Source organism: Anabrus simplex, chromosome 3 (assembly GCF_040414725.1).
Source record: "Anabrus simplex isolate iqAnaSimp1 chromosome 3, ASM4041472v1, whole genome shotgun sequence".
NCBI classification, from domain to species: Eukaryota; Metazoa; Arthropoda; class Insecta; order Orthoptera; family Tettigoniidae; genus Anabrus; species Anabrus simplex.
In genome coordinates, this window is record NC_090267.1 from 417,705,713 (window position 1) to 417,732,200 (window position 26,488).

The 26,488-nt window shown below is 40.7% G+C and overlaps 1 protein-coding gene across 2 annotated transcripts in view; it reads right to left on the reverse strand.

Annotated features, from left to right (window-relative positions):
* LOC136866449 (ATP-binding cassette sub-family C member 4) overlaps positions 1-26,488 on the reverse strand; it is a 431,945-nt gene that overhangs the window by 152,634 nt on the left and 252,823 nt on the right. For both annotated transcript variants that reach the window (XM_067143403.2, XM_067143404.2), the window contains one exon: positions 4,599-4,733. In XM_067143403.2, the coding sequence (XP_066999504.1) occupies positions 4,599-4,733 (135 nt within the window). The remainder of the gene's footprint in view (positions 1-4,598; positions 4,734-26,488) is intronic.

Below are 26,488 nucleotides of genomic sequence, written 5' to 3' on the forward strand. Positions count from 1 at the left end.
TACAGGAGTCAAATCAAATGACCTGCATTTGGCGAGCCGAACATGTCCTCGGACACTCCCGGCACTAAAAGCTACACACCATTTTTTTTTTTTTTCGTTGAACCGAGATATTGTCTCTCAGTGGGAAAGGGAAATAAGGACAGGAGATTACCGTGAATCGCTGGATATGAATAGTCTCCACGGCATAATTAATGAAACAACTCCACTGCATTAAATTCCCCAGCCGGTTTTCAGGTTGACGTCATTTTCCAGCCATACATTACCTCAATATGTATAAAGGAGAGTACAACTTTAAATCTGGGGTCAACAGCTGAAATATAGCGAAAACAGTTCCGGGTGTTGGTAGAGATTCTACAGAAAGTGAAGCAGAAAACGAGGTAGGCACTTCTTGAGAGGTCAGCGTTAAACGGTTTTCAAATTCTCCCTGGCTTCCGTGTGCGATTTGTCTCCGAGTTTTAGAAAGTCAACACGAGACAGAATAGGAACGCCATTGCAAAAGCACGTTTTGTAAATAGCTACTAATGAAGAACACGTCTTTTCTCCAGCCAGGGATATCCAATCTTGCAAAGATATGCGGCGGGTCAAGGACGACACCCTCCTTCAGTACTCCATAGATTTTTGCACAATATGCTGCTTAAGGGGGAATAGCTTTCTTCCTTACGACATTAAAGAACATCGTCCATGACACGGTTTTATAATAGTTTTCAAACTAATTTAGTTCTAATGAATCTGGTTTTTTTTTTTTTTTGCTTTACGTCGCGCCGACACAGATTGGTCTTATGGCGACGATGGGACAGCGAAGGGCAGGGAGTAGGAAGGAAGCGGCCGTGGCCTTAATTAAGGTACAGCCCCAGCATTTGCCTGGTGTGAAAATGGGAAACCACGGAAAACCATTTTCAGGGCTGCCGACAGTGGGGTTCGAACCTACTATCTCCCGAATACTGGATACTGGCCGCACTTAAGCGACTGCAGCTATCGAGCTCGGTGAATCTGTGTTTAGTACAAGCTTTTACCACTACGTTCTTTTTTCTTCCGTACGCTGCAATCAGTCAGGCGGTGGACTTCTTTACCAATTTGATTCCAGTTGTGGTTAGTGGCATTTCAGGACATTTAAATCCAATAGTTCCGTGTCGTTACAGGAACTGCGAGAAAAATTCAAGACACCTCAGCATCCGTAACGACCATTAGTAGTTAGAACGGTTACCAAACGAATAACAGCCGGGCTGAGTGGGTCAGTCGGTTGAGGCGCTGGCCTTCTGACCCCAACTTGGCAGGTTCGATCCTGACTCAGTCCGGTGGTATTTCAAGATGTTCAAATACGTTAGCCTCGTGTCGGCAGATTTACTGGCACGTAAAATAACTACTGTGGGACAAAATTCCGGCACTTCGGCATATCCGAAAACCGCAAAAGTAGTAAGTGGGACGTAAAAGAACAACATTATTATTATTATTATTATTATTATTATTATTATTATTATTATTATTATTATTATTATTATTAACGGCCATAGCCGTGTTGAAACGCTGGATCCAGTGAGATCTCCGAAGTTAAGCAACATTGGACGTGGTCAAGATCTGGATGGGGTAAGGGAATGGAGGAGCGGAAGGGGACTGGCCACCCTACCGTACGTAAACTCCGGCTCAGGCACACCTCTGCGGAGGTTCGGACCTGCCTTCGGGCAGAATACACGCTTACCTTATATTATTATTATTATTATTATTATTATTATTATTATTATTATTATTATTATTATTGGAATTAACAGACATAAAAGTAGCGCGAAAATTGCTGGTACAAGCAGGTGGGAACATTCGCAGTAGGACACTCGCAATGACGAGATTTTTAAATTCGTCTCCTCGTTTAGATGTGGTGCAGATCTTTTCAGGCACCCCTTCTCACAGCGACGAATGAAGACACAAATACTGTAATGAACTCTATGGATGAAGCTATGCGCATTAACCGGCTTCGGTATTAGGATCAAGTTAGGCGAATGATCTACGAGAATAATGGACTCTGCCACGGAGGGTAAGAAAAGCAGGGGGAGACGAAGGCGAAGAGGATTATGCCCAGTTTTCAATGATCGAAGGTTAAGAGGTCTAGAATTAAACTAGGTGGCTGATTCTTCTTAACCTTAGTGCGAATAAGACTGTTAAGACTACGTGAAGTACTTAGAGGCGTACAGGAGTTGGAAGGAATCGGCCGCGGCCTTAATTAAGGTACAGCCTGGTGTGAAAATGACAAACCACGGAAACCCATCTTCAGGGCTGCCGACAGTGGGCTTAGAACGCATTTGCCTTCCTTTGTGCCCATATTTCTTTCATTTTTATTATGGGCTTCCTTTCTGTCTTCAGAGCAGGCTGTTCTACGTAGTCTTCTTTTGGATTTCCTCTTTGTCAACTTGCCATTTGTGAATTTTGAATCTGAAGATTACCCTGTTTTAGACATCTGCTGGTGTAATTCCTGCCTGTTTCAAATCTGCTTTGATTTCGCCAATCCATTTCATTGTGTTTGTTTTAGCTTTACTCCTGTTTTCATAGAACTCGACTACTTTTTCGGTAAGTCTGTCTGGATGCATTCTTTTAATATGTCCAATAGTTCCGTTTTCTAATGTCACTGTGAATGTTTGTGTATTGTCTCATTTCCTGTCTGCCTCTAAGTTAGCATTGTCCGTCGGCGAGTTTTGGACCTAGAATTTTTCTTATGATTTTGCATTCCTTTTTCTCAATGTTTTCAATATGTGCTTTCCTGTTCAAAATTAGCGTCTCTGATCCATAAAGATATAGATATTATTATTATCCAACAAAGTCGCAGTAAACGAGATAGCAATATAAAATCATCTTCAAGAAATTTTAAGTGTAGGACAGATGTCAAAACCGATATGAACAAAGCAACAGATAAGTTTCAACACAAGACATTTGAGTGTAAGGTGCGGACAGTTACAGTTACCAATGATCTTCATATAGCCTCCATGTTCGAACTTGAAACGTTTTACATTAATTACAGCTAAACAATGAAATTAATTTCAAACGGTTCCTCTCCATGCATCTCTATCTCGGGACGCGTGTGTTTCAGTCAATGAAAGGAACCTACCTGCCTTGGAAACGCAGTCAAGATAGACGGCAAGGTCATGTTGACTTTAATATGCCAGTCTGGAAGCCGGTAGAGTACTTCAGTGAATGGTCGCCACAAAGTTCTCCAATAAACAATGAGCTCACCAACCTTGTTGTCATCCAATGGCAATGCCCACTGCTCATCAAAAACACGTGAACATGTCCTCAACTGCACGTGGCTGCACCTAACCTAGTACTGGAGAATGCTTTTGTGACAATAACTGAAAAACTAAATGTAGCCTAAAAATTAATACGTAATAATAACCACCAACAACAGCTGCACAGAGGACGCACTCACACACGCACGAGGTAACTACCCCATTCCTCATCATGGTGTGTATGCGTTCATTATGGTACCACTATCGGTTTTTGAGATAAATAAAAAGTTTAAAAATAAAAGGTTCCAGATCTCTGAATATAGTTACGAGAGTATTTAGGGGTTGTAGCAAGAATATACGTCAGTGGTAAGACCCCAATTCGAGTATGGTTCCAGTGTGTGGGAACCATCACAATGATTACTTGATTCAACAACTGAAAAGGATCCAGAGAAAGCAGCATGATTTGTTCTGGGAAATTCCCGACAAACAAGCAGTGTAATGAAAATGTTGCCGAAGTTGGGCTCATTGGGAAGACTTTGTAGTAAGGAGACGAGGTGTTCGACAAAGCGGGTTGTTCCGAAGCTGACAGCGGAGAGATGGCGTGAAATGACATTAGCAGAAGAGTTTTTAAAAGTGGGTAAAATCATAATAACTTATGAAGATAATGTTTGAATTCAATAGGACAAACGGGGGCCACTGTTCGTTTATGGGGGAGAGAAATTAGGGAATGAAATAACATACCAAGGGAATATTCGATAAATTTCCAATTTCTTTGAAATCATTTAACAAAAAGACTAGAAAAAGAATCGATAGGGAATCTGCCATCTACCATAAATCGCAGACCAGTAGTGCCTGATTGATTGATTGATTGATTGATTGATTGATTGATTGATTGACCTTCGGTGGTGTTTTCTGAGGATCCAACTAGCCTCCGGAATGAAGACTTGACAGACAGACCCATGAGATTATTTTATCCCAGAGCCCTCCTCCTCTTATTTGTTTGGAGTGAGTGTGGAAATACTTGAGAAATATATAATTTCACTTCCTTTTTTAGGTATTTCAACGTCGCACCGACTCAATTAGGTCTTTTGGCAACGATGGTATAGGAAATGGCTAGGATTAGGGAGGAAGCGGCTGTGACCTTAATTAAGTTACAGCGCCAACATTTGCCTGGTGTGAAAATGGGAAACCACGGAAAACCATCTAAAGGGCTGCCAACAATGGAGTTCGAACCCACAATTTGTTCGGTAATCTAATTACAATCTAGTCACTGATGATAAGTTTGCAGCACAATATATGAAATGAACAATTACCGAGTTATGGAGAAATTTGGTTACGCAGGAGAGTCTTAGAAAAATAAGAAATGTTGTCGAGAAATCGTCGTCTTACCTGATTACAAGGCACTGCACCGCAAGAACCAAGCCATACAGAGCATATCTGACATAAAATGCCCTGAAGATGGCCCGAAGTAAACTTGGTTGGACGTTCTTCGCCTTCGCTCTAGCCAGTTCTGCATTCCACGCTCTGGAACATAGAATAATTCACCTTTTCGTCAGTGGTACGTAAATATTTTTGTCTGCAACAATCATTGCAATATCTTTATAAATGTTATGAAACACTTGTTAACCCTATCGCTACCAGTGTTGCTCCTAAGCAACGTGTATTTCAAGGACACCTCACCAGTTTTCATTTAGAGTGGTCCCTTCAACCCCATTGTTGCCATAAAGCTACAGGTATGTGTTTTCATAAAATAACTACAGATGCCACTTACAGCACTGATCTAGGTGGCAGTGTGTGCGTTTAGTATGTGAAGTGAATCAGCTGGCTGTGATCTAGTTACGTCAGTGTTACAAAATCACTTTTCAGAACAATTAATTGAGAGTTAACTTTTTATATTAGTGTATTTGTCAATTTAATGTGCTGTTGTAAGATTATGTACCGCGATAAACTGAAATAAATATCATAGCTAGTGAATATATCTGATTAGAAAATGGTGTTGCTCTCAAGCTACATTGGGGTTAAGTATAAACAAATCATTCTAACCTAACTTTTACCAACCAGATTGTAATTCCATTTTATACTTGTTTTATGCCAATACCCAAAATGAAACTGACACAAATAAGGAACGAAAAGGACGTTCTTGATATTCTTGAACAGTTATCAGATTGTCAGAGTTTGAGGACTCGGAAGATGAAACAGCCGTATTTCTTCGAGCATAGTTGTGGCTCTCACAAATGAGCTTCATGAACACAAAAACTTCATAGTTTACTTCGATAACTGGTTTTCTTCTCTTCAACTTGCCATAGCACTGAAAGAAAGGGGATTATTCTGTGTGGGCACAATACGTAATGACAGGATGGGCAAGTGTCCCCTGATGTCTGAAGCTGAACTGAAACGCTCTGGAAGAGACAGCTATGACTGGCGTGTGGAAAAGGACAGTAATGTGGCACTTACAAGATGGTATAACAGAAAAGCAGTGAATTTTATATTAGCTAATGCTGCAATTGATCCAGTAGGGAAATGTAAAAGGTGGAATTCATCACAAAAAGTAACCATGGAAATAGAATGCCCCAGTGTTCAAAAGAGTATAACTTCTTCATGGGAGGGGTAGATTTGGCTGGTATGCTTCAGGAATTGTACAGAATTGATTTGAGATCAGTGAAGTGGTACACTAGAATTATATACTGGTGTATTAGTGTTGCCTTTGTGAATGGATGGTTGTTGTACTGTAGACATCGGGCTCAACGACATAAAAAATGTCAATATTCGCTGGCAAAATTCCAGGCAAATATTGCAAGTGCGCTTACGAGATCAGGGCAAGGGAAAGGTACAAAACGTCACTCCAGTGAAGCACTCAAAGAACCCACTAAAAGTCGTACATTTGCAGTCCGCCCACATGATGACATTCGGTACGACGGGTATGAACATTGGCCGGGATACTCTGGTAAAGGTAGATGCAAATTTTGCCCAGGTGGATTCACTCAAGTAGTATGTGCAAAATGTAATGTAAACTTGTGCCTAACTGCAGCAATGGCAAACTGCCTCACACCTCGTCTTGCCTAGTGCCTCATTTTGGTACTGTCATTGTTTTTTGTGGTTTTCGTATAGCTGCATAGCCTTTAGTGGTGCTGTTTGAGGATCCAACCAGCCTCTGGGCTGATGACCTAACAGCCAGCAAAAAATTGCTTCACTCTGTTCCATACGAAGTAAGCCTTACTTGTGTACTGTATTTGTTACTGGAATGATAGTTCTTGTAAAGGAAAGTTGTTAAAGTAATGTGACGTTTCTCCCATCATCCAGTGTTCTAAAACATGTTATTTTTATATTTTAATGTTTCTTGTACTCTTTAATGTCTTAATAATGATATTGTAATGTTTCTAGTACTGTGTAATGTCTTAATAAAGTAGAGTAGAATATTTAAAATTTCAGTTTATTTTGTCTTCGAATTACCACTGAGCCCCAATGTAGCTCTGAAGCAACATGTTCAAAAATCCAAGTCTAGGAGGGAATTTTTTTGAAAATGGCAAAAATGCATTTGAATGTGACCTAATAATATGGAACAGCACAAATACAAAATTTATTAAAATTATTTTTACTCTTGGGGTTCAAAGGGTTAACCGACAGATAGGTCAAAATATAACAGTGTTGAACAATTCAGGGCAGAATTATCGACGTTGCTTTTAAGGCCTCTTGTATACGATCAAATATTCCTTTCAGTTCAATACTCCACAAGGAAAAAATCTTGTCAAAGGCTGTTCGACATTGCTGAATGTTTGACAAGTTCTGAAAAGATTTGGCAAGGTTCGATAGCATTTTGTTTTAACGTGGAGGAAAGGCAAACAACAGTTGTGGTTCCTGGACTAGCAGTGGGATATATTGAAAAGAAGAGCAACTCATAATAAACCATACTTTACATGGGGGAAGGTAATTAATGTGATTATCTTTAACATATTTTTTAAATGTATTTACTGCCATAAAATCACTTGCAGATTGTATGTAATATTGTATTTACTCGCATTAATTGAATAAAATGAGAGAAATACAACGGAAATTCATATCTTATTAAATGAAAACTATTAGGAATAATAATAATAATAATAATAATAATAATAATAATAATAATAATAATAATAATATATGCGAAGATAATCATAAACCGAACACTGCTGATAGTGTTTATTTATAGGTTACCGTACGGCAATTAAAGCTACCCACTTCTTTGAGATATTTCTCTTGCAATCTTCTCGCACGCTGCGTTTTTATTCGTGTTATTGTGGTACTCTAAGGAGGCTAGTGAATATAAGCAAGGATGTGCGTCATACTTAGCAATTAATACACACACAACATCCCTCGGTCATGAAGCAGTTTTTGTTGTTTTGATTCCCGTTTCCGGCAATCCCAGCTTGCCTAGCAACTTAGGAAGCACCGTTAATACTCGAATTCCATTGGTCAATTCTGTTAAAGACATGGCAATTCTTTGATCGATTAAAACATGTTCTAATTCATTCTCAAGACTTTTGAAGACTTCTCAAGACTTCCCAAGTATTGCAAGTGATGTCACAAGCTAACTTGTGAAGTACTTGAAGATTCTTGTGAAGTCTTGAATGTGAAACATTTGATCGTATACAACAGGCTTAAATTTCCGCGATACTCAAGTGAATAGGCCTAACCGGAATAATATTCTTTGTGTTGAATGATAAGCTCCCTCGCTGACCTTACTATTGTAAGTCGGTTACTTTTTCTTGTTCTACTTTGTGGCAGTGTTGGGATTGTCTGCTAAAAGTACGACACTGTGTGCGAAGGCTAGCCAATCGAACCTGAGACGGTTAGTCCACAACCAGTCTTTATCTCGATCTGGATCTCACCTTTTCTCATTCTCTATCTCCTCTCCCTGATGACCTTTTCTACGAGGCAATTAACTAAGAGTGGTAAAAGATCGTTACCTTGCCTCAGAAGCGATTTTATCTCATGAAGTTTGGAGAGTTCACACAGATATTAACTTTGGAAAATGTGTCCGTTAGGGTCTGTCTGATTATGGGTAGAGATTTGCCATCTAACCAAACTCCTGGAGAAAACTGATGAGCCCTTTCCGATCTATTGAATCGCATTCCTTCTTGAAGTCCACGAAGGTCATGATTTTTTCTCTTCTGGTTCCTAAACGCTCTGAATTTGTATTCGTGATTTGAGAGTGTATATTTGTTTTTTATGTTTTTTATTACTACTATGCTAATGGCATTAGGCCTCGGAAGACCATGCGGCCCGGATTTACAGAGTAAGCATACATTTATGATACATTTCGTGGTTAAAAAAAGTCATATCTTATAAATTAATACTACAGTCTGATAAATATTGGCAAATTACAGCGCATAATTGTGGAGTTAGGTTTGATAACAAGACGCCAACTGAAGTTGGCAGTGGGGTATGTAACTTCACTAAAGAAGAGTACAGATGGTTCTTTTGTTGGGAGTACTTCTTACATATGTATATACTTGTTCTGCGCATGTTCGGTGAACACCACGTCGTCAGTTTCTTTCCTGAATCGAGTGGACATTAGCTTGAGGTTCAACATTTCACAAACATCAACTTCTCTCCACTTCTGCCCCCGGTACTAGCCAATTATTTTACCATATTTTCCTTGCTTTGCCGATCTTCGCATTGAAATTAGTACCTTAATCACGTGATTAAGGCGTTTCCAACAGCTCTTTCTCTAGTAGAAACCAGAATTTCTCAATTTTGTCAGGGTTCATTTATTGAGGCGTGTCAACTGCAAATCAATTTCCATTCTTCAGAGTCGGGACCGAAAGTCCTGGATGCTATGATTTAAATTCGATTATGCCATCTGTGATTGAGTTATAGACAAAGAAGACAATCTCTAGATTTACCGGGGACTTTCTTTTATTATCTAATGATGGCCCGTAACCTCTTCAGTATCCTGTAGTTGCCTATTCTAGATACTTCGTCTGAGAGGAATCTTGTTTTCTGTACTATAAGGAGCTTGATGCGATATTTCTCCAATTCCTTGACCAATTCCATATGCTTACCAACTCCAAGACCGTATTAACGTTCAACGTTCCAAAGAAATATTGTATTTTAGTCTTCATTTTGCGGGTTGAGGAATCCTCCAATTGAACCCAACATAATGGTGCAGGGCCCCCTAAATCCAATGCCCTGCTAAAATCAGCCTCTCTCTGACCCTGGATTGAACGGGCTGAGGAAGCGACTTCTGATCTGTTTTCCAGGAAGGGGGGATGAAGCACAAAGGCCCCACCAAGGTTCAACCCAGATTGGCGAGATGTGGAGCATCTGTGACCAACCAACCCTGACCTGGATATAGCGTAGTCGCTGACTAACGAGCCGTCCAATACAGCAACAGACGCTATGGGTGGACTTGGTACCATTTTTACTTGGGTTGTTTCTCTTGGTGCTCTCTGCTACTTCGCATGGGATACAGACGCTTCTTCTCTCTTTTCTTCTTTCTTTTTGGTCCGGGTTTTCCTTCTCTTAGCCTTTGGGAATCCAACCCCTGCACACAAGACAGCGGAGGCAGTGCTTACTCGGCACGTTAGTGTAGTTATGGAGCATAAGTGGTTTTTGCTGAGGCTGGTATTATAGGCCTACTATCAAATAAATTTCTCCAAGATCTTGTGTAAAATATTTTGTGCAAGTTAACCCCCTTTTTATAAGATTATAACATATAGCCTTTGCACCATTACACTGCATAAAATATTTTATCATAGTTCAGCAAAAATGGATGAAGGACAGCTATGCGCATGTTTGGTTACTATTAGTTTTTGCTTGTATTGTTAATAACAAAAATTCTCATAACATGTACTGGTATGTTTTAAATTAAACAATCACAGGAGAGTACACCACAAGTTCTAAATCTGTCTGCTTGTCCGTACTAAAAGTTTAAAACCCACATGTTTTTAAGTTATCCCACGTGGTTTATCAGAAAAATAAAAGAAGGTGCTTATAACAATAAAAATTCATGAATGGAAGAAATATTATGTTTAACGTAAACATCATATTCACTGTCACTCTTTCATCCAAATACTGGCTACGTAATCCATTTTTTTAATTTTTTATTTTCACGTCCAAAACTGTGCATCCTTCCTGCATAGTATTTATCGCCTCCGCTATGTTTAAATACACTGTCTGTCTTAAATTTCTATTTTAATATTCCTAGTGTCTTGTGTTGTACAACATTTCAAACTCTGAGGTAAGCAGTTTTGTTGTAGCAACATTCCAACTGTCTGCCTCTGTGGTGTAGTGGTTAGTGTGATTAGCTGCCATCCCCGGAGGCCCGGGTTCGATTCCCGGCTCAGGCACGAAATTTGAAAAGTGGTTCGAGGGCTGGAACGGGGTCCACTCAGCCTCGGGAGGTCAACTGAGTAGAGGTGGGTTCGATTCTCACCTCAGCCATCCTTGAAGTGGTTTCCCACTTCTCCTCCAGGCAAATGCCGGGATGGTACCTAACTTAAGGCCATAGCCGCTTCCTTCCCTCTTCCTTGTCTATCCCTTCCAAACTTCCCATCCCGCACCAAGGCCCCTGTTCAGCATAGCAGGTGAGGCCGCCTGGGCGAGGTACTGGTCATCCTTCCCAGTTGTATACCACGACCAAGAGTCTGGAGATCCAGGACACTGCCCTTGAGGCGATAGAGGTGGGATCCCTAGCTGAGTCCGAGGGGAAAACCCAAATCTGGAGGGTAAGCAGATTAAGAAAAAAAGAAAGAAAGAAAGAAAGAAAGAAAATTCCAACTGAACTTACGCCCGCCATTTTGGATGTAGAGTCAAATATCTTTACAAAAAAAGATAGCATAATGCTCATAACTCCTATCAAATAAAGGTTATAAAAGATATTTTCAAAATATATTTGACAAACCCCTCCATGAGTTACCCTCCCCGCGTTCTAGTAACACTGCCTTTTGTATATGGCATTCGCCAAGTAGTCATGCAGCCAGCAAAACATCATGTATAAATATATAAAGCACACATATATAAAATAACACTACATGTAAAATATATGAAAGAGAACAGGCAGTAAAGGAAATCAAAGAGGAATTTGGAAAAGGAATCATAATCCAAGGAGAGGAAATTAAAACTCTCAGATTTGCCGATGATATTGTTATTTTATCTGAGACCGCAGAAAACCTGGAGAAATTGCTGAATGGTGTGGACGGAGTCTTGGGTAAGGAGTACAAGACGAAAATTAATAAGTCCAAAACTAAAGTAATGGAGTATGAAGTCAAGTGATGCAGGTAATATTATATTAGGCAATGAAGTCCTAAAGGAATGAGATGAATATTGTTACTTGGGTAGTACAACAACTAACGATGGCAGAAATAAGCAGGACATAAAATGCAGATTATCACAAGCAAGGAAGAGCTTTCTTAAGAAAGGAAATTTGCTCACTTCAAGCATTGATAAAGGAATTGGAAAGATGTTTTTGAAGACTTTCGTGTGGAGTATGGAATTGTATGGAAGTGAAACATGGACGATAACTAGCTCAGAAAGAAAGAGAATAGAAGCTTTCGATATGCGGTGTTACAGAAGAATGCTTAAGGTGAGACGGATAGATAGAACCAGGAATGAAGAGATACTGAATCGAATAGGTGACAGGAGATCGTTGTGGCGAAATTTGACGAGAATAAGATAGAATGATGGGGCACATCTTAACACACCCAGGGCTTGTTCAGCTGGTTTTGGAGGGAAGTGTACGGGGTAAGAACGGTAGGGGTAGACCAAAATATGAGTAAGACAAGCAGATTAGAGCAGATGTAAGATGCAGCAGTAATGTAGAAATGAAAAGGATAGCACAGGATAGGGTGGCATGAAGCGCTGCATCAAAACAGTCTATCGACTGATGACTCAAACACACATTATTATTGTTTGCAGTATTTCACTGCATTAATGGAAGTGTTTTTTATTTTTTATTTTTTTTACAATTTGCTTTATGTCGCACCGCTATAGATAGGTCTTATGGCGACGATGGGTCAGGAAAGGGCTAGGAGCGGGAAGGAAGCGATCGAGGCCTTAATTAAGGTACATCCCCAGCATTTGCCTGGTGTGAATATGGAAAACCGTGGAAAACCATCTTCATGGCTGCCGACAATGGGGTTCGAACCCACTATCTCCCGGATGTAAGCTCATAATTAATTCTTATGATCTGATGTTGGGATATTGTATTTGTTAATCCGATTAAGTGGTAGAGAAGGCTTAATGACTCTAATCTTGCCGCAAATTTACCTGGGGTTGACACAGTATGTTTACTCAGACGATAGGAAATCGCGACAGTATTTATTCTCTGCAGCAAGAGTCTTGCATAGTTTTCCTTTATTGATATTCAATTGCGAAAGTGCAGTGCAGACAATAAAAGGTTATCTACGGAAAATAGCACGCCTTACTAGAGTATTTACTACGCATGGTAAACGTCAACGACCTTGGAGGTGACAACGTCGCCGCATTTCATCCGATGGCAAGCGCTCAAGGAGAACAAGTGGCGAGAACGGGCGCTGCAGAATTGCAGCTTTTAACACTGGGAAAACCCGACCTGAGTAGCGATGAGTACGCGGATTCTGTGAAAGGGATTATACCAGCTTAAAAAGAAGATTTGGCACAGAAACAATAAACTAATGACAAATCTTTAACCTGTGAGATGCGAACCGCCAAGATTACTATGCATCTCTCTCTCTCTCTCTCTCTCTCTCTCTCTCTCTCTCTCTCTCTCTCTCCCACCCTCAGTGACTATAGGATCTCTGGATCATGTTGAGCTCTTTTTCTTAACATTCCACGTTGAGACTACTAGAAGCTGGCGCAGGTCACTCAGGGACTGCATTATACGGAACTTCCATTATTTAGAACTATCTGAAGTACACGTCCTTCTTGATGATTATGATGATGATGATGATGATGATGATGTCATCTGTTCAATCGAATCCGACCATCGGCGATTCTATGAATTAACGCTCTCCAAGTTGTCCTGTTCCAGGCTGCCTCCCCTTTAGTTGTTCCAGGGTCCTTACGGATTTGTAACTATAATGTTATTTGTTTTTACATCCCACTAACTACTTTTACGATATTCGGAGACGCCGAAGTACTGGAATTTAGTCCCTCAGGAATTCTTTTACGGGCCAGTAAATCTACCGTCAAGAGACTGACGTATTTGAGATTCTTCAAATACCACCGGACTTAGCCAGGATCGAACCTGCGAAGTTGCGGTCAGAAGGCCAGCTCCTCACGATGCAACGCATCTAAGAATTTTGGAGCCTGATTTTAATTTCGCCATCTTTTACACGTTGTGCACATAGTTCATCCCAGATGTTTTTAACACTTTTTAATGTCATGTGTGTATGTGTTTACATTTGTTTTTGTACAGTTTTGCATTCTAAGGCTGATGATGCCAGCGAAGGCCGAAACTAGTTCCTAGATGAGAAATGTAATATAAACACTGCATAATATACATACATACATACATTATCATTATAGACTGTTATGCCTTTCAGCGTTCAGTCTGCAAGCCTCTGAATTTACTAAACGTCGCCACAATCCTCGATTTGCAACTAGTGTTGTGGCCTCATTTAGTTCTATACCTCTTATCTTTAAATCGTTAGAAACCGAGTCTAACCATCGTCGTCTTGGTCTACCTCTACTTCTCTTACCCTCCATAGCAGAGTTCATTATTCTCTTAGGTAACCTATCCTTAGTGACGTAGTGAATGACGTTGTTGCTTAACCGGTTAAGTCCCACATTCTAGACTTGAATGAGTCTGGCACACCCTGGAGGAGTTAATTTAGAGTAATGGACGACGTCAAGTGAAAATGGATCAATTACCTACTCACTGTATTAGTTCAACACCTGCGAATCTATAAGAAGCACCAGCTTCATCCTCCGGCATTTATCCACTATCTACAACACTACACTTCAACACACTTCTTTGTAACATCTAGTTCGACTATTTGGTACTTTCCTTAGCTTAGCTAGATAATTTCATATATTTTACTCAATTTAGCTAATTCAAATTGTGCCACCGGGCCTTTACTCTAGAGCAACATATATCAGAAACCTCTGCGACACTATGCCTAATACTCCAAAAACTAGAACGACTTCTCAGCAAATTTTGGAATAATGTTCTAGATGTGGGGATGGCGATTTTTCGACCGGATAATGAAGATTAGAGTCCGGATTTTTATGCTTTAATAGATGCAAACTTACTGAAACGAGAAGCACGTATAGTCTACCTCCACAACGATTATGCTATGGGGATTGCATAAACTTTAGGGGTAAGGCCCATCAGAACCCCTATCATTTATGTTACTGTTGCTACATTATGGAAGAGCGGGTGGCCGACACTTCCTACTAAACAAATTAGTTTGCAATCTAACCTGTTACTGCATAAAAATCCGGGCTTTAATGATGATAAAGAAAATGATTGTAATTTTTAGGAATAAATGAAGAATATATTCTTATAGCTTATTATATTTTACAATATTTGCCTAAGATTCGTAGCTCATATCCCTAGGATGTTTTCAACACTGAGTTACTTGCTTGAAGGGCTACAACTGTGGACTTTTTGTTTCTTTCGAGAAAAAAATGCCGGTACTGTGCGTACCGCCACAAAAAAAGCACTAGATATAATTATGTCTATCTACTGCCTTTGTTTGCCCTTGTAACCGTAGTAAGACTTTCATACCACTGTTTTATCAGACTGCTATCCCCAATATGCACTTTTTGTAATTACAGTTCTTAGAAATAACCCCATGATAAACGTTAGCCTCATTTTGCACGGTGTTATGACGCAACAGATAACTAAATTATAGTGTGTTGCTAGAAAGAAGTTAAGTTATGTGTTTATTATGCAATTCATCAGTGCAAGTCGCGAGGCAAGCCATGTGACTTTATGAATCAGATCACCTGTTCCAGACTCTGTACTGAATGGTACCTCCAGGCTTGGCTTGGGTCAAGTAATAATATTACTGCTGGTAAGTTTCCTAAGGGGGCCATTACCTCTCGATCTAATGGAAAGTATAATAAGAGCCGGAATAATGAGAACTAATGGGTACATACTTGATAGTTCTATTGATTCTATTCAGCAGTCTATTACTAGCGAGTTGGTTGTGCTGTTGTGGTCGCGCAGCTGTGAGCTTGCATTCAGAAGACAGTGGGTCGGCAGTCCCGAAGGTGTTTTTTCTTTTGTGGATTCTTATTTACACACCAGGCAAATGTTGGGCCTGAGCCTTAATTTCATTCCTACTCCTACCCCTTTCCTACTCCATCGTCGCCATAAGACATATCTGTGTTAGTGCGATGTAAAGCAAACTGTTAAAAATAAAGTATGTGTACGGGCATGATTTTTTTCGCATTAATATGTTCGATTTCGCGAAAAGGAAAAAAAATCGCGTTGTTTTGCGAATTTCCGTTATTTTCGCTTTAATTTCGCGTTAATAATTTCCTAAAGTTATTATTCGTGAGATTTGTGAATTATTTATGTGAAAGATAAATAAAGAGAAACAATGTTGATAATTGTTCATTGTTACTTAATAACATAGCCCTAATCAAGATTATGTAACAAATTACCCTTTCAGCCTACAAGGACATAGGTTTCACCCTATATGGCCATACCGATAAGGGATTTTCTAGAATATTAATATACCGGGCGAGTTGGCCGTGCGGTTAGGAGCGCGCAGCTGTGAGCTTGCATCTGGAAGATAGTGGGTTCGAATCCCACTGTCGGGAGCCCTGAAGATGGTTTTCCGTGGTTTCCCATTTTCACACCAGACAAATGCTGGGGCTGTACCTTAAAAGGGGCCACGGCCGCCTCCTTCCCATTCCTAGCCCTTTCCTATCCCATCGTCGCCATAAGACCTATCTGTGTTGGTGCGACGTAAAACCAATAGAAAAAAAATATTAATACGAAAATATAGCCTACTTCTGTCGAAATGAGAAATCCTTATTCTGTCTTCTGTTTCCCTTCACAAACGTGATATTGGAATACAATGTCAAGATCGTTATTTTCCATGAATTTCGCTGCAGTTTCGCACTTATCGCGAAATAAGTAATTTTCGCTTTAAAATGGCCTTGTCGCTTTAATTCGCTGTAATTCGCGAAAACAAAATCACTGATTTCTTAACCAGAATCGTACGATTCGTTAAAATATCTCAAAATCGCTTCAAAAAAGTTTTGTCGCGTTTTTTCGTTAATGTGAAAATATCATGCCTCTAGGTAGGCCTGTGTGTTACAATTAGATAGTTGAGCGATTTTAATAGATGGAGAGCCAATTAACGAGTATCTGGTTAAACTTTCTTCAACTTATCACAGTTATTTCTGGGGTCACTGGAGTCAAACGGGCTTATTTTAGTTTTGGTCGGGGATTTTTTTTAAAGCCCGGATGCCCTTCCTGATGCAACGTGAATTTTGAGATGAAAATTTCAAACCAAAAATTGCGAAGTGTCATGATGATCCAACGTCCCTCTCCTTGGCGGAATGGTTACCGATGAGGCCTTCGCTTCAGAGGGTGCTGGGTTCGAATCCCGACCGAGTCGGGGATTTCAATCACGTCCAATTAATTCTTCTGCCTCGGGGACTGGCTGTATATGTTATCTCAACACTTTCCTGTACATATTCAGACAACATACCACACTACCATCCGCCACAGAAACATGCAATAGTGATGACATTCCTCAAAACAGGGTTTGTCAGGAAGGGCATCCAGGCGTAAAACAAGACCAAATTCGCATGTTCGACACAGTTCCCACTCGCGATTCCACATGTGTGGGAAAAGTGGTAGTAGGAAAAAAATTGATGATCCAACACCGTGGTTAGTCGGTTCGAGTTATGGTGGTGAAAAAAATAATCAGAATGTTGACTTCCAGGGTATTCACTAGACTACATGCCAAAAGCCTGGGTTCAATTCCAAATCACTCCGCAGTGTTCGTATCAAATGAGGATCGCTTGGTATTATTCGACAGGAGTATGGTAGAAACCGAAATCGGGTTTCACTCTCTCCCTACATCATAATCGCCAACCTCCTCCACCCCAACCCCACACACACCCGTCGTCAACCACCCTCCTCGAACAAGGATGGTGTCCACAAATAAATGAAGACCACGAACCGCCCATCATCACAGCAAAATGGACTCTCATACAAGTGCATGGGCATAAAAAAAATTGCAACATTTTCCAATCGTTGTGCTATAATCATTTGAGGACAGAAAACTAAGGACAGAAAGGAAAGAGTGGTTGGCAAGTAATTTTATCACCCAGACCGGGGTAATTACAGGCTATACCGCATATAAAATTGCATTACAACCACCAATTCCCCTACTATCCACAAGTAATGAAGCTTAGCAGGTACAAAAATTTTCGTCTAATGGAGACACGTGTAAGTAGAACACGTTCCAGCAACAGCATGAGCCGAAAGTTTAGGATGAGGTCATGATCAACAACGCTGTAGAGGTTAAACAAGGACATTTAATCGGATAGTGAGATGCGAATATGCACTCATGTACATAAAAACCAGAACACTTTGAAAGACTAGAGATAGGAAGTTCATATTCACAGGACATGTACATTAGTATGTTTTGAAGAAATGATTAGCATTTGAACCATGTCGGCCCTCAGGTTTCAAGGTCCACATCGATATCTCGGCGCACCACCACCGACTCGTAAAATGTGCCTGCGGCTCTCGTTGTCGCTATAAACCGAAGGTAATGGATCAGCGTGACTTGAGCAGATGTGCAGGATGCCTCGCAGACGTATGCGAGAACCGTACCGTCAAAGAGCGAGTTTAAAAGAGGGCGCATTATTGGCATGAGAGAACGTGATGCATCCATCCGGGAAATTGCTACTCGTGTGGGACGAAGTGTGTCGGCAGTGCAACGGGTGTGTACAGAATGGTTCACAGAAGATCGTAGAACACTACAAGATAGGTCTGGTCGCACCACCCATACCACCACCTGATAAGATCGACACCTAATCAGAATGGCACTGCAGGAAAGATCTGCGTCCTTCTCGGCTCTGGCGCAACAGTGGAACAGTATAACACATCGTACACTATCAGGAGTGACGTCCATCGCCGTTTATTACGGTCTGGGTTACCGGCGCGTCGTCCACTTCTCCGCCTACCTTTGACTAATGTGCATAAATATGCTAACTGCAATTGTGTATGGAACGACGTCAATGGGGACAGCAATGGCAGTAGATAGTGCTTTCGGGCGAATCCAGGTTCTGTTTGTTTGAAAATTATGGCCGCATTTTGGTTCGCCGCATATAGGGGGAGAGGCATCACATTGACTGCATTCGCACAAGACATACAGCGCCAACTCAACGCCTTATGTTGTGGGGTGCTACTCGATAAACCACAAATCACAGTTGGTGCATGTCCAGGGCACTGTGATCAGTTTGACCTAGGTGAATGACATCCTGCGACCCGTAGCCATACCCTTTTTGCACGGCACCCCAGACGCCATATTTCAGCAGGACAATGCGCGACCAGATGTTACTGCACGTACACGTGCCTTCTTGTTTTCACAGGATGTCAGACTGTTACCCTGGCCCGCCCGATCACCGGACTTGTCGCCAATCGAGAATGTGTGGGATACGGGTGAAACGACGACGGGTGCGGCGCTGTGACCCAATGCCAACCACCAAAGATGAACTGTGGAACGGGGTGAATTCAGCATGGATGGCTATACCCCATAACGCCATTTGCGCCTTATACGCATCGATGCCATCACATATGGAACAAGTTATCAGTGCCCATGGAGGACCCAGTACCTACTGCTAGGCAAAAGGACACATGCTGAGCCTAGGTGACTGAAATACTAACCGTTTCCGCAGAACATACTAATGAACATGTGCTGCGAATATGAACTTCCTATCTCCAGTCTTTCAAGGTGTTCTGTTTTCTTTATGAACATGGGTGTAGTTCATTCAGTGCGGGTCTAAGCTTCTCTCACTCTCTGCTGAATAGAATAAGATCAACGAGTACGCGTCAAATTGGACTTACAATGAGTTGAAACCAGTTGGAAAGTGCTGACTTCACCTCTTTGCTGACTCAGGTGTCGTGTCAAGTGGTCTCTAAAACACTGTGTGTACTAGATCCATCCTCAAAGATATACATACGATCAGTCCTTTGAAACTTGTGCTATCGCTCGTCGCATTAGAGCATGTGAGAATCTCTTAACCAACATTACCAGGGGTCATAAGTGAGGTTTACGTACGAGTGTCCAAATAATTTGGCCTTGTAACGTACAATATGTTTTGTTCTTCTTCTTCTTTTTCTTCTTCTTCTTCTTCTTCTTCTTCTTCTTCTTCTTCTTCTTCTTCTTCTTCTTCTTCTGCCAGACCCAGTTCCCTAGACGTTGGCGATCACCTTGAAGAAAGCACCCCTTTCTGTCGCTAATCTGAAGAGATATTCGTTCGGTGTTGTTGATGCCGGTCCAGTCTTTGATGTCTTTGATTCTCCTAATTAACCACATTTCAAAGGCCCCTAATCTGTTCATGGAGGAAGGTTAGACAGTCCAGGTCTCTTATCCCATAAAGCAGTGCCGATCAGATATAACATTTCAACAGCTTTCTCCCGAGTTTGAGGTTTAGAATACCATCACAAAAGAACAACCTCATTTTTTTAAAGATGATCTACAAATCTCAATATGGCGTCTGATCTCTTTCTCAGATTTCGGATTGTCTGTTATGGTGCTCGCAAGGTACGTGACCTGACCGACTCGTCCTATGTATTGATTATTTAATGAAATGGACGCCCCTTCACAGTGTGTAGAATTTCTTTATTTTTATGTAGAAAATTTTATGTTTTAAAATGTAAAATTTAAATTAATTTAAAATGTAAGTTTTAAATGTTAAATTTAATGCTCATTTCAGGGCCCGCTATGCAAACAGTATGCCATCCATGAAATAATATATATCATTCAAAAATCAGTCTATAAATATATTGACTCGCCCACATGACGTAATGTAGTCATGTTGTAAGTATCTAAGTAACTGATTTACATGGATTGACAATAGTTATGCTATGTTATTATGTCAGTGGAAGTCGAATGAACTAACTAACTAACTAACTAACTAACTAACTAACTAACTAACTAACTAACTAACTACAGTATCGTCAAGCGCCACGCTGTGTTGAAGATCTTAAACAAATGAAATACGATACAGCTCTCCACAACCTTTTCTGGTTGTCTCAAGGAACTGGAAGACGATTTCGCACTTAGGTCAAACTTTCTGTTCTGGTTATGGAAGCTAGATGTTGAACTGCCCAGCTTAATGGCAGACGTATCGAATGTGAAGTCTATCATTAAGTAAAAGGTGGTTCACATGCTGGCAGGGAGACAGGAAGAGTGCAATGTAGGAAGTACTCTGACCATCATTAGGGACAAGCGATCAGGAGAAAGTTTACATGAATAGTTAATACAGTTCTGGGCGTCCTTTTCAAGAGTAGTAAAAAAGTTCACGATTGTCAGAGACTACAAAAAGGCCTAAATAATGTTGTAAAATGTACAGCAGACAATGGTAGACGGGATGAACAGTTAGGTTGTAAGTTTCACCACGCGGAAAAGTCATCTCAGTTTTAATTACTGTGTTGATGGGGTGATAGTGCCTTATGGGGATCACCGTAAGCACCTAGGTGCTACTATAAAGATGACCTTCATTGGGGTAATCGCATTAACGACGACGTAAAGAAATGCTACAGATCACATCGAGCGCCGGCCTACTAAATAGGAAAAAAGCTCAGATAAAGACACAAAGTCGGAAGGAGAAAAAAGAAGAAAAAGACATTGGAAAATATGAGTGGGAAGCCATGAAGAACTTTCGAGCTCCATTTTTGGCAAGTCATCTGACATAATCACACTGACGTCAACGTAATTCCCTATAACAAAACTCTGAACGAGTGTTCTTCACAAGGGCCGATTTCTTTTTAAAACTCTATTTACGCTGATGATGAGGTAAGTTTTGTACTACCGGACAGGTACTAAAAGCTCTTTGCAGACAAAGAGTGTTTGCTCGTAATGTCGCGTCAAGAGGATCTTATATATCCACCATGAACTCCAAGGTCAAACAGGTTTCCCTTTGGCCAGTTCCTCCTATTATGAAAGAAATATAAACACATATCTGGCAGTGACAAGTTCGGTCTGAACCAACGGCATAGTATACTAGCAATAAATAGCAGGGCCAGTTAAAAATGGACGTTCTCTGTTTTATTACGACGGAATTACTCGCGCAGTGAGACGCTTTTTTCTTTTTTTACAATTGCCTTCACGTCGCGCCGAAACAGGTAGGTCTGATGGTGACGATGGGATAGGAAAGGGCTGGGAGTGGGAAGGAAGTGGCCGTAGCCTTACTTAAGATACAGCCCCAGCATATGGCTGGTCTGAAAATGGGAAGCCATGGAAAACGATCTCCAGGGCTGCCGGCAATGGGGTTCCAAGCCACTATCTCCTGAATGCAAGATTACAGCTGCGCGCCCCTAACCGCACGGCCAACTCGCTCGGTACGCATTTTACTGATTTGCAGGTTTAACATCGGGTCACTAAATGGCAACGCTAATTTATCCCACGATCGCGAATATCCTAAACACGAATACAAACATTATCGATTCAGAGAGTCCCAGGTTCGATTCACGGCCGGGTCGGTTAATTTGGTTAATTCCTCTGACTCGGGGAGAGGGCGTTTTTGTTTGTCCAATACACTCCTCTATACAGTCCTCTTCATCTGTACACAGAACAGCACAGGCCCATTAAATACAGAATGCCTCCCTCCACATGGAGTTGGAGTCAGGAAGGCCATCTGGCCGTAAAACTGGAACAAGTTCACACACGTGTGTGTGTGTGTGTGTGATAGAGAGAGAGAGAGAGAGTTAGCTGGTGATGGTTATAATTAAGGCCGGCCCTGTGGTGTAGGGGTAGCGTGCCTGCCTCTTACCCGGAGGCCCGGGTTCGATTCGCGGTCAGGTCAGGGATTTTTACCTGGATCTGAGGGCTGGTTCGAGGTCCACTCAGCCTACGTGATTAGAATTGAGGAGCTATCTGAAAGTGAGATAGCGGCCCCGGTCTCGAAAGCTAAGAATAACGGCCGAGAGGATTCGTCGTGCTCTCTTGCGACCACTAGCGACGTAATGACCTTTGTTCCTTCTTTCCATTAACTGCGGACAGGAGCCTGTTATTCTTAGGTCAGATTTACGGATTTATGGTGTCCATGGCCCTTTATGTATCACCATTCTTCCATACCAATGTCAAGAGTCGCCTAACCACAAGCAAAAATAAGAGCAAATCTGAGTGCCAATAAACTTTATTATTTAGAAATTATCCGTGATATTATCCACACTGCCACACAGTCTGTATCCGCCAAGGCACTAGCTTAGCAGATATCCGCGGATATTCACATACGTGCAGGCCTCTAGTTTTAATGTACCGCTCGCGGGAGCTTCCGTCAGTTGGCATCATGGATTTATCACGTGAGGTTCTATTGTGTATTTTGTTGACAACACAATATTTGTCATAAAATTAAACAAGAAAGAATGACGAACGTTAGATAAATTGAACAGGACTCGCCTTGAAGTAGGTGAATACCATATTTTGTTACCTCAAATCAAAGCTCACCCCGAGCAATTTTACAATTATTTTCGAATGGATGAACAGACATTAGACTACATCTTGAACGAAATCGAATACCAGATAAGGATGGTGTAACTTTCATCAAAAGAAAATTCTTCTTGAACAACGTCTTATGGTAATTCTGAGGTAAGTGGTAGGACATGAAATCAGCTGGGAGAGAAGGAGACCTGCTATTCAGGCCGAAAACATCAGAGCTACATTTGCACAATACTTCGAAAAATATCCTTTGAGTTATGTATGAATAAAATAAAATGTAAAGACATCAAAATATATGTAAAAATAAGAATCTAGTTAAGAAATATACTATGTGACCATTTAAATTTGAAAAAAGTAACGCTTGTTTTATGTACCACAATACGTGTCTACATAAAAAACTGAATTATTTTATTTTATTATTTGCTTAGTTGTATACTGTTAATAACTACCTGATCATCCAAAGTCCCGTTCCAAACTATTCAAACACTATGAAAAATTTAACCACACATTACTATGAAATGATGTCAGTTATGCTGAGTAATTACTGATACAGTTATTTGACATAAATGATGATGATGGCATAAGTTGTGTAATAATAATAATAATAATAATAATAATAATAATAATAATAATCATAATAAACTTTTTGTCACCATCTACAACACCCATTTCAGCAGCTATTTTCTTCCATGCTTTGACAACAACGTTGCGGTTGGTATGGCCCTTCAAGCTGTCCGAAATTACACTTTTCATAAATACTTTGGAGATTAAAATGTCTTTATGCGCTTCCATTTTATAAAAACAAGAGTAAGAACAACGTGCACAGTCAGAAGATGAACAGCAGACTGACCGGGAGTGCTGTGTGGTAAGCGGCTCAAGCGGGTGGAAAAAAAAAAGTTAAAAACCGGTAAAAGCAGGTAGAAGCGGTCTGAGCCGGTTAAAGCAGCTAGACGGGTGAACTATGGCCGTCTCAGTTAGTTTTCACTGCTTCTTCTTTCCCAGCTCGCCTGCCGCGATGAAGCGGAAATGGGCGCAGTACGGACGCACCCTTACAGACCAGAGCAGTTTTAATGCAAGTATGTTTCTTAAAACTTTCAATTGCATTCTTCTAGTTTAAACTATTATCAGTTCACTGCCATGTACAAAATGTTCCTTGCGACAGAGTTCTTATCAGATTCACCTGCAATTTTCTGATTAAGTTTCAATATGTACAGGAATTAATAGTAGATTGCATTTTATTATCAACTGAATATTACCTTCATATTCTTGTTCCTAAAATGGCACAAAACTAGAGTTTTGCCTATTGTGTGAATAATTAAAAATTGAAAATACTTATATATCCAAGAGGTTATACGTGACTGCAAAATCCAGAGTGATTACTAAGTATACAGTATGAGTGTTGTTGCCAAGTCTGTCAAATTATAACACAAATATAATGAAAACGGAATGGACACTAACTACAAAAATAACAGCTCTAGAAGAGTATGAGCAGTGCTTGTAAAATGCAAAACAAGCTGTTGAAGGAGTAAGAGAGCTGAAACTCTACTTCTTGAACGAAGGTGACGCAGACGGATTACGAATTTAAAATAATCTTGGAATGTATTTATTTATTTATTTATTTATTTGTTTATTCATTTATTTATTTGTCTTTATAAAGTGGCGAAGTTAGGCTCTTGGCCCCCTATTTCTCTTTTCGCATAGAGAAAATAACTAGCATTATCAGTGCCAAGCAAACCATGATTGACCAATTCCTTAAGTTAGCCTACAGTCTTAAATAATTTACTGCACTATACGCATTTTAACTAATGCAGATGGCTTAGTGTTATAATGGAACTTCCCTAAGGTTCGGGCATTAAGCAGAATTCATATTTCATTCCCGAGGTCATTTTACCCAAAAGCCGAAAAATAACTGACTTCATTTAAAGCAATTTTATGTTGCATATAAATGAATATTTCGGCCATTGTGATAGCTTTAGTCACATTTTGCTCATATGTCATACTATATATTGGTTATATTTTGATTTTGAGCGTTTTCGTTTAAATTAAGGCATCGTTTTTAACAAGGTACCTAATTTCTGCATCGATTTACAAACACAGGATTTCAAAATACTGTAGTAGATATATTTTTCTTTCTTGAAGCAGACAGGTAACAGGTTTAGAAGACATGGTTCCGAGTAAGAGATGCTGTACGAACGTACGCCGACAGATACCATGAGCATGTTAATACTTCAGTTTTTTGTTTTTTGTGGTTCACTTTTCACGAAAACAACGAGAACCTCAGGGCTATGATACTGAATGAATGTACGAGTATACAGTTTTACGTGCTATAGCTCTGTCAGTTTGCATCATTAAATGTGTCTCCTGTATTACTGCTTATCATTTTTTGACACTTTTAATGTTATTATTACTCTCATACTTGCTACTTATCTCTAAAATAAGACATATTTTACCTTTTTAGGTCACATTTAGCTAGTTTTAGGGCATATCTGCTTGCATATTTTGTACTTCTGAAATCATAAACTTCCGAATCCTAGTTATGGACATTTAAGGTAAATGAGTAAATACAGTGAGCATGAGTTGCGTAGGTATATTAAGGATTTATGATGATTTTCATTGCATCATGTAATAGAGAGAGAAATACACTGATCTTCTCTTCGTAAAAAGAGGATGGCTTGAAATGTCCAACAGACGTTACTTTCGGAGACAATGCCTGAGATGCCCAAAGCACGTTACATTCGGAGATAAGGCCTGAGATGCCCAAAGCACGTTACTTTCGGAGACAAGGCCTGGGGTGCCCAAAGCACGTTACTTTCGGAGACAATGCCTGGGGTGCCCAAACCACGTTACTTTCGGAGACAATGCCTGGGGTGCCCAAAGCACGTTACTTTCGGAGACAATGCCTGAGATGCCCAAAGCGCGTTACTTTCGGAGATAAGGCCTGGGGTGCTCAACGTCCATTACTTTTAGAAACAAGGCCTGGGATGCCCAAAGCACGTTACATTCGGAGATAAGGCCTGAGATGCCCAAAGCACGTTACATTCGGAGATAAGGCCTGGGGTGCCCAACGTCCATTACTTTTAGAAACAAGGCCTGGGATGCCCAAAGCACGTTACATTCGGAGATAAGGCCTGAGATGCCCAAAGCACGTTACATTCGGAGATAAGGCCTGAGATGCCCAAAGCACGTTACATTCGGAGATAAGGCCTGAGATGCCCAAAGCACGTTACATTCGGAGATAAGGCCTGAGATGCCCAAAGCACGTTACATTCGGAGATAAGGCCTGGGGTGCCCAACGTCCATTACTTTTAGAAACAAGGCCTGGGATGCCCAAAGCACGTTACATTCGGAGATAAGGCCTGAGATGCCCAAAGCACGTTACATTCGGAGATAAGGCCTGGGGTGCCCAACGTCCATTACTTTTAGAAACAAGGCCTGGGATGCCCAAAGCACGTTACATTCGGAGATAAGGCCTGAGATGCCCAAAGCACGTTACATTCGGAGATAAGGCCTGAGATGCCCAAAGCACGTTACATTCGGAGATAAGGCCTGAGATGCCCAAAGCACGTTACATTCGGAGATAAGGCCTGGGGTGCCCAACGTCCATTACTTTTAGAAACAAGGCCTGGGATGCCCAAAGCACGTTACATTCGGAGATAAGGCCTGAGATGCCCAAAGCAC